Source organism: Colletotrichum paranaense (assembly GCF_030867605.1).
Source record: "Colletotrichum paranaense strain IMI 384185 chromosome Unknown Scaffold_3.1, whole genome shotgun sequence".
NCBI classification, from domain to species: domain Eukaryota; kingdom Fungi; phylum Ascomycota; class Sordariomycetes; order Glomerellales; family Glomerellaceae; genus Colletotrichum; species Colletotrichum paranaense.
The window spans coordinates 2,514,187-2,528,800 of record NW_026848961.1 but is presented as its reverse complement, the minus strand read 5'-3'; the positions used below and the strand labels follow the sequence as shown (position 1 = coordinate 2,528,800).

General features: G+C 50.1%; 4 protein-coding genes across 4 annotated transcripts; 1 reads left to right on the top strand and 3 right to left on the bottom strand.

Annotated features, from left to right (window-relative positions):
* Nucleotides 1-699: 699 nt before the first annotated feature.
* CPAR01_04418 (uncharacterized protein) lies at nucleotides 700-3,276 on the bottom strand (the record flags this gene model as incomplete). Its single annotated transcript, XM_060488699.1, has 3 exons — nucleotides 700-1,276; nucleotides 1,436-1,499; nucleotides 1,680-3,276. The coding sequence occupies 3 exons, from the start codon at nucleotides 3,274-3,276 to the stop codon at nucleotides 700-702; spliced, it is 2,238 nt and encodes a 745-aa protein (XP_060352905.1).
* Nucleotides 3,277-4,443: 1,167 nt separating this feature from the next.
* Nucleotides 4,444-9,138, bottom strand: CPAR01_04417 (uncharacterized protein; the record flags this gene model as incomplete). The annotated part of the gene is made up of 3 exons (XM_060488698.1): nucleotides 4,444-5,409; nucleotides 5,472-7,109; nucleotides 7,180-9,138. The coding sequence occupies 3 exons, from the start codon at nucleotides 9,136-9,138 to the stop codon at nucleotides 4,444-4,446; spliced, it is 4,563 nt and encodes a 1,520-aa protein (XP_060352904.1).
* A 796-nt stretch (nucleotides 9,139-9,934) lies between these two features.
* CPAR01_04416 (MFS transporter) lies at nucleotides 9,935-11,776 on the bottom strand (the record flags this gene model as incomplete). Its single annotated transcript, XM_060488697.1, has 4 exons — nucleotides 9,935-10,703; nucleotides 10,779-11,049; nucleotides 11,102-11,530; nucleotides 11,596-11,776. 4 exons carry the CDS (start codon nucleotides 11,774-11,776, stop codon nucleotides 9,935-9,937), a joined length of 1,650 nt encoding a protein of 549 aa, XP_060352903.1.
* A 1,053-nt stretch (nucleotides 11,777-12,829) lies between these two features.
* Nucleotides 12,830-13,390, top strand: CPAR01_04415 (uncharacterized protein; the record flags this gene model as incomplete). The annotated part of the gene is made up of 1 exon (XM_060488696.1): nucleotides 12,830-13,390. The coding sequence occupies one exon, from the start codon at nucleotides 12,830-12,832 to the stop codon at nucleotides 13,388-13,390; it is 561 nt and encodes a 186-aa protein (XP_060352902.1).
* Between the last annotated feature and the right edge of the window lie 1,224 nt (nucleotides 13,391-14,614).

Sequence of the window (14,614 nt, the reverse complement as noted above, 5' to 3'; positions counted from 1 at the left end):
TTCCGAGCCCGAGTAAGTCGAAGTGTCGCATTTTGGGTTCATTTGACAAAGCTTCTGTTGGATTCTGGGTAGTCGGTAGAAAAGGTGGAATTAGAAAGCGGTGAAGGTACTTAGAAACGAACTACTTATTTATACCTACCTCGTTTGGAATCGTGGGCTTTACCTAATTCCTACTTTTTTTATGTATAATCTATACGTAGTCATATCATTAATTGACTTCGTACTAACTGTATAGCTGCCCCTGCTGACGTGTATACTAACAGTTTCTATTTGATCAATCCACGAGAAAAACGTTTTCGTAGTGGCTTGATTGGGGCAATCATGGCCTCTATTAACTAAAGTTCCTAAGAGCGTTTTCTGATGGTGCGTGCAATGAACCAGGTAATTAATGCTAGGAAGAGGCATCACTTAAGGCGTTATTATTGCTATCAGCCATCAAAAATCCCATTCAACTTACGACCAACTACTTCATTCATATGGGATCTTTCGCCTGTGAAATAGGAGAGTTAACCAGCGACGTCTCATTTCAGTGATACGCATGCCCAGTAAAATAATTTTCCTCACCTCATTCTGTAGAAAAACAAGCCTCATGCCTTCAAATTTTTGCCATCTGTAATTATACATTCAAGAATATTGACTGATTGCTCGAACAGAACAAGAATCTGGGTCATGGAACCGTTGGTGATCCCAAGAGGTAGACTACCACTGGACTTGGATTGAGTCTTCCATGTTGGGTACCGTAAAACCAGCGAGGTCGGAGTAAATTGTACGGCCATTCTGCGAAATTTCTATCTCTCGAACGTTCGGGACGCCAGACGCAGGATGGTCCTCTTCGCGAATGGCTTCCATTCGCGAAGATTCGGGCTGGGGAAGCAAACTAGTGCCCGTGATGTTGGATGCACTGACGTCTTGGCTAGCAGTGATTGGATTGCGTGCGTAGACACCCGTCACCTCTGCTGACCTACCCTGCATAGAGGCATCACCCTGCAGGGACATTTCCATAGATGTCATGAGATCATCATAGCTCGTTGTGCTCTGGTTATTCCGGCTATCGCCCTTGTTCTTGTAACTGTCGACAACTCTCCGGGCCTGTCGGACAAATTCTGTTGTCTTTGTAAAGGCAGCTTCGCCGGATGTGACATATTCGAGGCGACCAAAGAATCCAACGACTGTTTCCATGAGGGCTATGTCGCTCTGGTTACGGCTATCATATGGGTTGGACACCACATGGACGAAGATTGTAGTCAAGGCTGTGAATGGATAATAGAAGACGAGCCTTCCAGCATGTGAGAGGTTAGAAATAGTGAATCATCTGTAAGAGAGTAGCGAAGCGAGTTATCTGTCGTAACTGCGAAAACAACCGAAGCTGTGTGGGGGTTTATGGATCGTCCAACAACCAGATTCCGGTAACGATATAGAAGAGTGTAAGACATACCATGCCGGAGTGAAGCTCTCGATGTCCAGGTGCTTCGTGAGCAAGACAATGGACCTTGCAGCCTCTATGTGCGATATATGAGATTTTCTATCGATAAGGCGTTCCGCATCACTTTTTCCTTGATTGAACATGGGTGATCCACGTCGAAGAATGGAGCACAACACGTAGTAGTAGGATGAATGTAGAACAAGGATTTGTACCCGTGATCCCCCCTGTCTCCCGAGGATTTTACCAAGTGGCCTACCAGGCCGGACCTTAATAGGAATAGATTTCAGCCAGCTCTCCAAATCCTGCAGCAAACGATTCAATGCTGGCACTAGCCGAGATATTGGCATGAAGAGAGCGCTCGCAGAATACAAGGACCGGGAAATGTCACCACCGATACGCGCAAGCTTTGTGAAGTGTCGGAAAAAGTCGACGTCTAACTCTCCTTCGCCTGTCTCTGTGACGTTGGTTGCTGAACCCGGACGGGCCAAGTCGATTCCTCGCGGGAAAGTACAACTAATTTCTTCGTCGCATATGACCGCAGGTCGACCACAGCGTAAGGCAATTGACTTGTCCAGACAGTAGACTGCCCAGAAGACACGATTGCGCTCTCTCTTCTCAACATCAGAGAGACTCCATTCGGGAGGCGGGGAGCAGTTGAGTCCAATGCTCTGGGCTAACCGTAAAGCGACCGAGGAGAGAGTATATTCGAGCCTCTGGGGACTGGACAGCCCTTGTGCGAAGACGGCCATCAAAGCCACTGCTTGCACAGCTAACAGGTCGGTGGCACCGTGAACGATCTGGGACTCGTAGGATAGAGCTGATCGGAAGTATCCCCATGCCTCAGAAACAGATGTTCGAAAAGCCTCGGAAGTCTCATCGGAGAGTGAGGCTCGAAGCCCCGAAGCTACCACTACGTTCAACAGTGCCAACCAAGACGGCTTTTGAACAACATCAGAACCATCTCCCATTTCAGCCAGTTGAGCGTCAAAGGTATCACGGTCCAGGATGGGGAAGACAACTTGAACCTCCGTGAAATAGGCATCGATATACTCAAGCAGCTGCGGCCGAGAGATGGCTAGAATCCGAGATGTTGATGGCGCGAGTGTCAAGTCTTGCGTGATGCACTTCGGCTGGCGAATATGAATGAGAATGGCGTTTCGTATGTCCTGAATTGTCTCACAAAGGAGATCCGAGTCGGGCACTCTTTCTCGAATCCAGTTCAGACCGAGGTCGGAAACGGTTGATATGCCGGAGGAGGGGCCGGTGTATTCGTCACCGTCGGTGGTTCGGCCCCACAAGGCCGGGCTGGCGTCTTTGAGGCTCTCCAAGTCCTCATCACCGTCAAGGATCTTATCGAGTAGACTTTCACCTTGGATAGAGGTGGAGTCGGCTGGAGTTTGGAGGATGACCTCGCTGTCGCGGGCCATCTGAGCAAAGAGGCTAGCCATGGAGTTGGAATCCATGGTCTGCCAGTCAGACGGAGCGGCAGGAGCGGCGATAGCGATGCTCCAGTCCAAACAATCTGATGTGGCGTCATTCTGCGCCGTTCCATCTGGCATACGGTGTGTTGAACCAGTGGTAGACTGGAGGCACGGCCCTTGTTCAACATGGCACGCAGCGGCTTCGGCATCGGGCTGTCTCGGCAAGGAACGCTGGCCCAGGTCAATGACACTCGGGCTTTGGTCATTCTGAGAGGTGGGAAGACGTCTGTTGTCGGCGTCGGCCTCCGTCCAGCGACGTACCCGTCGCTCGCCGGCGTACGAACAGTGACTGGCTCGTTGTCTGCAATTTTGGCAGACGGGCCGGACGCGGTCGCACTTGATCTTCTTCGTGCGGCATGCTTTGCAAGCCATGGCTCAAACATAAAGCGGAAATAAATAGCATAAGCCACGCGAAGATGGCTAGGTATGTGGAAGGGCGGTTGAGAAACGAAGAACAACATGAAGAATCTGTTGGTAACCGGTTCAAAGTGGAGCACCGGCAGGCCGGCAGAATCTCCACACGGCGCCAATGCTGCATCCTGCAACTTAAACGCGGGGTAACGGGAACGGAAAGATACATGTTTGGTACAATTTATTAGTAGCTCGAACCAAGCATTCTCAGCATATTGTGTGATTCCATTCAATATAACCTCGAGGAAGGCCCTCGTCAAAGTTTTCTAGTGTGGATCGATGTAGAAGTATACAAGTATCAGCAGACCCAAATCGTTGTATGTTTCCATGGCCGTCACTGAGAATACCTCACATGTATTTATTTAAAGTAGGTAAAATGGGGACAATGGGATTATGTCGAAATAACACTTGCATTGGGGTTCCCATTATCATCAGGACATTTTCCCTCGAAACTTTCCGCATCAGAAGTGGTTTTCTTGCTTGGATGTCAATACCCGACAGCACGAAGGCTATTCTCGATAGTACGTCGTCTGATGCTGAGTCAACCAGGCCGGTCACAGGGCATGTATTCTGCAACTTCGGCTTTTCAGGCCTATTGATGTTGCAGTATGAGAATAGGAAATGGGACATGGAAGCAGAGGGGGGGGGGGGGGGGGGACCTTATGACCTGAAAACCTTAACGCATACACACTTGAAATAATAATTTAGTACTTAGAAGCATGATTCTATTTGCCTTACTCCTAAATGACTCTGTCGGCGGCAGTGGGGTTGCGGCGCCAATAGCATTGTCTCTTAGGGCTAAGCATCTTAGTATCAAACATCTTGCACATTATTACATCTGCCTCGCGAAGGCAGAGAAAGTCAGATACATTAAAGGAAGATGGGATCGAAGATTACCATGGTTCATTTTGTACAAGAACATCATGATTACGATCTATATCCAAAAATCAGGCTCAAGTTCTCCCGCTACCTTGCTTGGATGATGCTCTTGACGATGTCTGATGCGCGATCCAAGGCAGCCTGAAATCTTTCCGCACCCTTCCTTGGACTGACAAAACAAACCTCCACACTTGAGATGAAGTTAGAAATGAGCTGCTTTTGAGGATAAGAAATGGAAGAATGTGATACTTACGAGTCATCGTTCACCGTGTAATTCATCCACACATTATCCGGGTCCTCCATCGTGTAACCAGGATCTTCAGCCAGCTTAGTCTCGATCATCGTCTGCATGATCAGTCGTGGACCGCTCCTCTTCCATACTGGATCAGAGAAGAGCTCTGGGACATCGTTGGGCTCCTGCTCCTCACTCATCATCTCAAGCACGTCCATGAGTCGGAAGTAGTTGCGGCCTTCACTGCCTTTAACAATTTGCGCATTGCACTCTCTTGCCGCCTGTAGCAGCTTGTTCCTTGCCTCAGCGCGCGGCACAGTGCTGTCCAACGCAGCATCGCAGAATTCGACGACTGATTTCAGAACCACCTGCACAATTTCCGGGCGGCCGAGGTGGAAATGCGCTGTCGAAACCGTTTCCCAGCTAGCAGGGAGATAGCCAAAGTACAGACGGCTTGCCAGCTGAATCGTCAGGTCGACTGTCGCTTTGATAGGTGCTGAATGTTCGAGGAAAATCGATTTTCCAAAAGAAGTGATGAGGTGTGGTGTGTATTGCTTCACACTCGTGACAGCTGAGTATTTCTCGCGGAGCGTCTCGATCTGGCCCTCGATCTCTGCAGTTGTGAAAAGAGGGATCTCCTCGAGGCTGGCGGTGTGAATGCCCTGGCTCCTTTGGTCCATATCGTCGTCATCGTGCCCAAGAGTGTCGATCGCATTCTGCAGGCGCTTAGAGAGTTGCGAGATTGTCATAAAGTCAATCATTGAATGCTCAAATATGCTTCCAGAGCGACCATTGGCAGTGACCAAGATCTGGAAGCTCTTGTCGTGCCAACGGTTGAAGGAGTCTCCGAGATATCCATAGCGGATGCGCTCCTCACGCGTCACTGGGGTGCTGTCATCCAGGCATAGGACAAAGACGGACTTCTCTATCGTGTCGAAATATGACGTATTTCTCTCGTCGTACGAAAGCAACTCCCGTCGATTCTGTAGATATCTAAGTTAGCTCGTCGATAGAGATGTCGGATGTGATGAACGCATGTGCCTACCGTAGCCCATTTGTCACGATTCTCCGTGGTCAGCATGCCCGTCCATCTCTTCTCCTCAAGGGTCAGGCCTAGGATAGCCCCAAATACTGCCCTTAGATGTTGATACGACACGATGTCATCTCCCTGCTGCAGGACAACTTTGAAGAGGTGACCTCTCCGAAGAACAGCTACGTACTCGTTGCCCGGGTACTTCAACATCTTATCGCAGCCTAGATTTGGCTCCCTTAAGGCGTTGAACAACCACAACAGGGAATTACCGCAATTCGCCTTCTCCCCTAGGTAGTCAGGCTCCAGGTTGCCGTTGTCGCGATCACGTTTGAACTCGCATACTGCCCTGGTGAGCGCAGCCGCTCGCTCAGCTTGGGAGTGCGTGGTGGTGCTATCAAAGTGGGTGCCGAGAAAATTGCTGTATGGGGCCAAAGGATATCTACGCTTGATGTGCAGTGCCTTCAACAAGGGCTCAGCGATCCAACTCTCGACTGTCGGATCCTCGGCCTTGATACGCAGCTGATTGTAAAGCTTACGACCGATACTGTTGGGTCCAACCAAAGCATGAGCCTTGCGACTAAGCTCAGAATACTCTTCTCGGTTGAGGGAGAAGTGACCGATGTTGTTAAGGAGGTCCTCGACTGCTTCATCAAGGTCGACAAGCGGATATCTTGGGAGCTCCTTCACGCTCCTGCAACAGTAAAAGCCGTGACCAGTTTCTTTGTTTGACTCAAGCTCAATCGTAGGTGACGTATGTAATGAGAGCTCGTCGCTCTTCGCCAGACTCATCCGACGCATCTCTTCAGGTATCAACTTAGATCGTGAAGCAACGATTGCAGTCAGAGCCATAATACTGCCACCGCCACCTAGCTCGGACGTCTGAAGATTGACTTGGAATGTGCGCACCATCCAATTCTTCAGCTCAATACTGACAAGAGAGTCGAGGCCAATGCTGGATAGCGACTGGTCAACTTTGATGTCATCAATAGGTCGGTCGAGAAAGACAGCGAACTTGGTCAACGTCGCGTTGCGGATGAGGGTTTCGGCCTCTGCCATCGTCTTGACACTGCCCAATGCCTTCCCGAAATCGATCTTGTCCGCGCGTGCGGTGCCCGTAGCCTGCTTCTCCTGAGTACGGGTCAACTGGCTGAAGACGGGGTTGTCCAGGAGGTGCTCGTCGTTAACATCGAGCATGGACTGGTGGGTAACCCCTTGGATCGTTTGATGGAGCTTGCTTTCTCTCGCAAGATGCGTCATGGCGTACTCGATATCGGCGAAGAATTCGTCAAAAGAGATGTCCATGACACTGTTCTGGCGCAGACCTGCTCTCATGCTGCTGATAGAGGTATCTCCCTTCTCCGATTCCTTCAGGGCACCGTGTGCATCGACCGAAACGACGCCGATATTGACTGACACGTAGTTCGTATGAGGATGGTTCGCGTGAGCATGGGCAAAAGCGTCCTGGAAACCATTCCCGGCGGCATAGTTGGATTGACCAGACTTGCCAACAACAGCAACAATAGACGAGAGCGTTATGAAGAAGGACAAATCCGGAGAAGCGAAAAACTTGTCGAGGTTGATGGTACCGAAGACCTTGTGCAACAGCGGTTTCGACCACTCCTCGACGGTCATCTGGGAGAAAGTCCGGTCCTAGTTATTGTGTTAGAAGACCATGTAATGTGTCAAGTCGAAAGTACGAGCTCAGCGCTCAATAGCTTACCTTGAGTATCATAGCGCCGTGGACTACGCCCCTGACAGGAGGTAATGCCGAGCAGTAAGAAGCGGCGCGCGCCATGCTCTCGTCGTTCGTAATATCGCATTGGAGGATATGAAGCTCTCCTCCGTGTTTCTGAACAGCCGTTGTGTACTTCTCCCTTGTCTCATCATCAATGGAGCGCCGAGAAAGAGACACAATGTGGCCGGCCCCACGTGCAGCCAAGAAAATGCAAATTCGGGAGGGAAGATCACCCAGGCCCCCAGCCACGACATATATGCCATTCTGACGTAGTTGCAACGGCAAGGGCTTAGGCGGAAGACCGTTGACCCTGGAAGAGGGTTCGATGGTGAGGACGACCTTGCCAGTGTGCTTTCTTGAGCTCAAGAAACGGAATGCTTCATCGATTTGGTCGATGGGGTAAATGGTGATGGGCTGAATGGGTCGCAGAACCTTGCGCTCAAATAAATTGACCACGTCTCCCAAAACACGATGGATTGTTTCGGGTTCCTGCGCCGAAACGGTCGTCATATCAAAAGCAACAAAGGTGATAGACCTGCTGAAAGCGGTCATATTCAACAAGGAGCCTTGTTGAATTGCACTCCTACTCAGCTCGACGAATGTTCCCAGTCTCTTGACGCAGTCGACACTATCTCTCAGTGACTCTCCTGTTGACGAGTTGAGGATTAGATCCACACCTTCGCCGTGGGTGAGCCGCATGATACCCTGCTTAAACGACCCAGCGTGACTAGAGAATATGTGGCTATCCGGAATACCGTACTCATGGACCAGGAGCTGTTTCTTTGCAGCGGTACTCACGCTACAAAAGGCAGTTGCTCCTAGATGCTGTGCAAGCTGAATGGCGGCTTGGCCAACGGCTCCTGACGCACCGTGAATGAGAATCGACTGTCCACTCTTGAGACGTGCGATATTTGTGATACAGTGATAAGCGGTAGCGAATGCATGCGGAAGAGACGCTGCTGTTGTGGAAGACATCCAGTCGGGGATCTTATGAGCGAGAAATCCGTGAGCGACTGGCAGGTTACTGAACGGTTGCGCACCGAACCCCATGACTCGATCGCCAACTTTGTGCACAACGAGCATATCTTCAGACACTACTGTCACGATGCCGGCGAATTCTCCAACCATCTGTGTGCCAGGACTCAATTGTCCGAGAGCCACGCAGACGTCCTTGTAATTTATGCCGTGGGCTCGGGCTTCAACCACAATCTGAGTTTGTGGGAGATTGTGTGAGTCGTCAATATGGTCCACAAAGTGTAGGGAGCTTAGAAGGCCTGGCGTCGCAAACTCGGCCTTGAGGACTCGGTCGCCCTGGTAGGGAATGTTAACTGGCTCTACTACGGCATCAGGTGTTGTACCACTGCGCGCCCACCTGAGGAATTCGGCATCCGGCTTTACGCGAGGTATCAGAACTCGACCGTTATCGTAGGCGAACTCAGGCTCAAGAGATTTCTGAGTCTCGACGGGCGGCCAAAAGCATCTTTGTGCCACATCGGCGATGAGTCTTGCCGTCTCATCTGGACATGGAATCGGGTACCGGACGTCCAGCGTGATGAGGCCATTGTTACCGCTCTCACGGCGGAGAACGCGGATTAGCGTGTTGACCACCCCGATGTACGCCGAGACGGCCGGATCGGCTTTGTCTTGCACAACAACCCATAATACTCTGCGTTTGGCGGCGAGAAGAGTATTGATAGACTTGAAAAGTTGTGGTGATGGCTCGAGGAGTAGTGGCTGGACAGCACTGTCAAGAACCAAGTAGGGGCTTTCCGAGTCCTTCTCGACGTCAACTTGGTCCCAACCACGCTCTACGATGTCGATGGCATGTGAGGCAAATCCCTTGACTATGAAATCAAGTCTGTCATCCGCGCAGTTCCCAAGCAGAATGGCGCCATGTCTAGCCAGAGTTCCATTAGGCGTAGAAGGTACAGCCTTGGCTACCATCATACATCCTCGCGCGAGATGGATACCACCAAAGCCATTTCGAGACAGGAACCCAGGACTCCCAAAACTGATGCGGTAAGCGTGACAAATGGCCCGTCGAGTGTTTCTAGGCTGATTCAATATTGTCAGGAGGCATCCATACACTACTTTCAAGATGATCGAGCGGCTCGCTCGACCAATTTGGGCCTTAATGTACCTATGGGCTTGGCTTCAGACTCTGAGCACAGTACCTTGGATTGCGTGAGCTTATTAGCCATCTTCGAACACCTCCCATGACGCAGTACCCTTCTGACTGGCTATTCACGATAGATTTGCATTCTTGGCTTGGGTGATAGGTGGCTGGGGCGGATGGGTTTCGTCTTACAAATGCTTCCTCAAAAAGTACCCCTACTGCGGCCGTCAATGGTGGGGATTCATCGTTATGGATCTGTTTGGTCCTGTCGTGGACATCTATGTCTACTTCACGATGAACAACGATAGCTGGTTAACAAGAGTAGCAGACATTCAAGAAATGAAATAAGCCGATGAGGATGTAAATTGAAGTTGACTTACCTTTTGATGATCTATTATCTCATTTCTTCGCCGCAATCACGATTGAACTCTTCCTTCATAGATGAAAAGTCGGCGGCTTATGTGTACTTCTCTATAAATTACTCTTTATTACATGCATATATGCGTCGGACCATCCTCAGGGTACCCAACTTGCCAACGGGGCTTTTAGACACATATCCCGAGTCTAGACTGAACTAGGGCAAGATGCTCAGTACAAGACGCAGAGCTATGGATTCTTGTGAAATTACTTCTCCGAAACTTCTTCGGCTGAGGCTCCAGCAGTCGGACGCTTGGTGTCAGGTATCTGTCGCCACTCCATGCCCCAGCTCACCAACCAAGCTAGGGCTGGGGTAGCAAGAGCAACCCAAAAAACGTTCTTCAAGGCAGAATTGAACGCCTCAACGACAGCATCCAGGACCTGCGGGGGGACAATCTTCCTGAATTCCCCTGCACCAACTTCCACCACAGCCGCAGCATCGATTCCATCAACCCGAGTAAGACGCCGTAGTAATGCATCTGTGAATAGATTCTGCCCGATACTAGGAGCCAAAGCCCCGCCCAGCATCTGGAAGAACATAATGATCACGAGGCCCGTTGGCACATCTGCCTTCTTGAGGACCACCTGAACAGCAAGGATTGGCATTTGGCTACACATGCCGTAACCGACTCCGGATGCGATTTGGGTTCCGATCCATTGACCGCGTGGACTGTGAGGATTTATAAGCTGGTAGAGGCCGCCTCCGATAGCCTGAATTGGGGCACCAATCCACATTAAAGGAACATAGTGTCCAAACCGCGACGAAATCCATCCAGCACAGATTGTGCCAAGACTATTGGACACGATGATGGGCAATAAAAATATACCTGAGTCTCTGGCGCTATTATTTCTCACGGACTGGAAATAGATTGGCCAGTAGTATGAGTTGAGCACGATGGCCACTTGTACGAGCATCATGAACCCACATGATGCCACGACGGTTCGGCCCCGCAATATACGGAGAGGAACAGTGGCGCTGAGGTAGTGAGCGTCAGTATGCAATTGGATGCAAAGCAAAGGTCTCTTGGACCGGTTTACACTGGTAACTTACGTCTCTTTGCCCCGAGCTTGCAAACCCACGAAACAAAGCAGCAGCAAGCCGAATCCGATGAGGCAGCCAAAGACTTTCGGGTCTGACCACGGATGAACAATTCCTCCCCACTGTAAAGCCAGGTTCAGACATGATGTTGCACCGAGAAGTATAATAGCGCCGAGCATGTCGAGTTGGCGTAACTTATCCTGCCACGGCAATCCTTCCTTGACAGCAGGTGGAGGGTTCCTCAAGCTGAACCATATCAGAGCTAGTCCGACAGCTCCAAAGGCTAAGGTCCGTCAGCTGAGGACTATTGAGAAAATAGCGGGCGGTCAACTTACGGAGGTTGAGCCAAAAGATGAATCGCCATGTAAGAGTCTTGCTATCAGTTATGGCGCCACCAACAAGCGGCCCTATCGCCGATCCGGTGCTGTACAGACCCAAGATAACCGGTGACAACTTTGCCTGCTTCTTCAAGGGGACGCAGTAAGACAGTATAGTGGTAGTCCCACTCACCAGCCCGGCAGCGCCTACGCCAGAAATGGCTCTTCCCACTATGAGGGTTATTGAATTTGGCGCGACGGCTGAGATGACCGAGCCGAGTTCGAAGACGACAAGGGACGTGCAGTACACCCATTTTATGTTGTAAAACGCATAAAGTCGGCCGCAGGTCGGTAACATTGCCATTTGAGCTATCAGATAAGAGGATCCATACCAGCCAATATCGTTTAGGCTGTGGAAGTCGCTTGTGATCTGAGGTATCGCGGTCGCTTGTTGTGCATTATGTTAGGCAAGGTTTCGGTCATTTATCGTGGTTGGGAGAGTGTTTACGGACCCAAGATAGTATTATCCAGTGCCAGAACGAAGCAAATAGCCATGAAGGCAATGGTGAGAGAAGCAAGAGCCCATCCTTGCATGTGGGCCGTAGTCTGCTGCTCTCCCTCGTTCTGTTGGTTCTCGAGTTGATTCGCAGTTGCTTCAACGGGCGGAGACGACTTCGTAGGATCGGTCGTCATTTTCTTGTCGAGAAGGGTTTCTGAAAGAGTCGTCGTCAAGACCAACGGGACTTTCTGAGATTTTGAGAAACAGTGATTGTAAGTTCTTGAGTCGAGGAGGAGTAGATCTGCTTGCTCAATGAATACGAACTTGTTGGGGTGACCGTCTGGAGCACAAAATCTGGTTCGTTGGATAGCCGGGCGGTGTGATCCATGCTAATCAGGCTAAGATGTTCCCTCTTGGCACTGTGGCAGTCTCGACCTATGAACGTGAGGTGGACAGATGACCGAATGATGCAAATAGCGGCACAGCCCGTTGGTCGCAGTATCTGGGGTATCCTCCCCCTGTGCGTCGCCTGAGGTTCAAATGTTCAATTTCTCTCCCAGGCCCGACGGGATACCGGGTTCTTCCCGCTTAATTCCCGCTAGGCCCCTATTGAGTCCAGTCCAACTGCTTGCAGTATTACCACGAGTACCTATCCATATCTACCATGCCTATCCTCGCCTTCCCCCAGGAGTACGATGACCCACCCATGCATTAGAATCTTAGCCCCACCACTCCCCGCCCCTCGAGCTGTTCTCCATGGTCCACGATACTTTTGATCACGTATTGAATCGCAACAAAGTAATATCATGTAGGGTAAATATGGAATCGGCCCAATACCTGATAACAACACGAACCGATCATCAGCTGTTATAGGAGGTCCAATGTGCGTATGTACGAGTCGGTCGAGATCCTGTGTCCGAGGGTGGAGTTGAGATGTAACCCCGCTGGCCCGCCTGCTCGTCAAGTCTGTTCCGGCCGAAGCTCAACTACGTCCAAACAAGTTACACTGGGTTATGGGTGGGGGCGTCGCCGCGTCGGCAGACCTGCCATATCCGTTAGTGTCTGGCCAACTGGGTATGGTACCCCGGATCGTGCTACATCCATACAATATGGGGTTGAAGAGTGCGGGCGCTAAGAGGAGACCACCTAATGCTGGACAACGAACACATAAGCCTCACATTATGAGTGCTCAGAATATCTGCCCGTGTGGTATGCAATCTCGGTAGGTATCATTGGATACATGTACGATGTCAGACCAACTTGGGACTGAGGCCGCTCATATTCTGCAAAGCTCTTCAGAGTTCCTTGAGTTGGTCCAAAAGCTCGAGTTGGCTGCACTAGACTGCAAGGGACCGGAGCATCCGCCTCCAATCGGTACGGCCGTCTATTTGCAAGTCTGTGCTATGTCTATACGATTGATCGAGATGCACTACTGGCTCTACTCATCGATTTACCACTGCCTGCAAAGAAGAGATGCCAACTTCACGGCGCAGGACGGTGTGATGAGCGACGCTGAGAACGGGCTATTCATTTCCATCGCGGGAGTGGAGCTGATACCGTCACCCAACCTGAGGCTCCAGATGCTTCTCCAAACAGCAGTACATTACCTCAACCGTGTTCAAAAGGCTCGAGGAGGGTTAGAAGCGATTGCGGCAGATGCCGCAACTGATGGACTAGGGTCGCCATCTCTGGCCTCAGGTTTGGATAAGTTGGTCAGCATTGATGAGAGAAGGACTATGGTGAAAATTCAAGCGGTACTAGACAAACTCAAGGATATAAGTGCATTTTCTTTAGATGCATTATCATAGACTAGATTTCTCAAACTCGTTCGAAGAAAATTGCTTTAGTAACCAGCGGAGCCAATGTTGAAGTTGACGCTTTAGAATCAATCTGTTCATTAATACCTTATAATGAGAGGATCGCCAGATCAAGTGTGAAAGATGTATCAATCTTAATCGAAGCGCCAATGACATCCATCGATAAGCCATAGGCTGTCACGATACCGAACTTGCGTGAGTCTGTGCTCACCTAGAACTACCACATGCCATTGTTTCGTCATGGGCTCCCTCTTTCGCCCACCAACTCATGAACTGACTTGATAACTAGGTATTCTCCCTCTCATTCAAAAACATCACTTTTTGATCACACATTATGCTTGACTGTCTCAGCCACATGAATGGCCAAGGTATTGATACAATGCTCAGGAGGTCGGTGTGCGATAATGATCATGTTGGTTCAAAGACCCTATTTTAAATCTGCAGGGGCCATGAACCAGATTGTGATCAGTCATCTGGAGGGCTTTATCACGTTCCTGTAGCGGAAACCACCAGCCCGGTGGGTTTTCACTCTTAAGCTTCTTCGAACTTGAGCGTAAAAATGAATTACTTCAAGCTGGCATCTCCCGAGCTCCGTTATCTCTGGGCCTGCACCCTATTTTTAACACGGCCTGTTAGATGTTGGGTCTCAAATATCGGGCCTCCAATGGATGATGGCCGACAAAAAGGCGAGGAGAGCGTAATATTGACGGAAACAGTAAATGTGGTGGGCTATCGCGAGCAGTGGCAGAGTTTCTAAAGCTATTTGCTTGAAATATGTTTCTATCCACGAATACAGGTGGCTTAAGCGAGGGCTTTTCGCCAAGCCTATATAGGCTATCTTTCACTTGATAAGGTTGCTCAAACTCCTAATGAGCGCAAAAAATACCTGCTTAAGTAATTACCTGCAAGCCTGCTCTCCTAATCGCACTTTTTCCATCATTTATGTATTGTCAGTGCCGGGGAGCTGAGGAAAACTACTAGACTGGCAGTCCCAAAAGGTATTTTCTTGTTTTTCCAATGAAGCTGAGCCTATTGATATACTTTCCACTAGACACTGCAGCAAAATAACCTCAATTACTGGACTTCGTCGTATGGTCTCAGCCCATCCTCAGATCCTTGAGGATCACCCGTGCCACCACCCTCTGCAGCTCCGGAGGCCTTGCCGACCATGCAGCAGGCTAACGATGATTCGTCACATGTACCCAGCTTGTACCA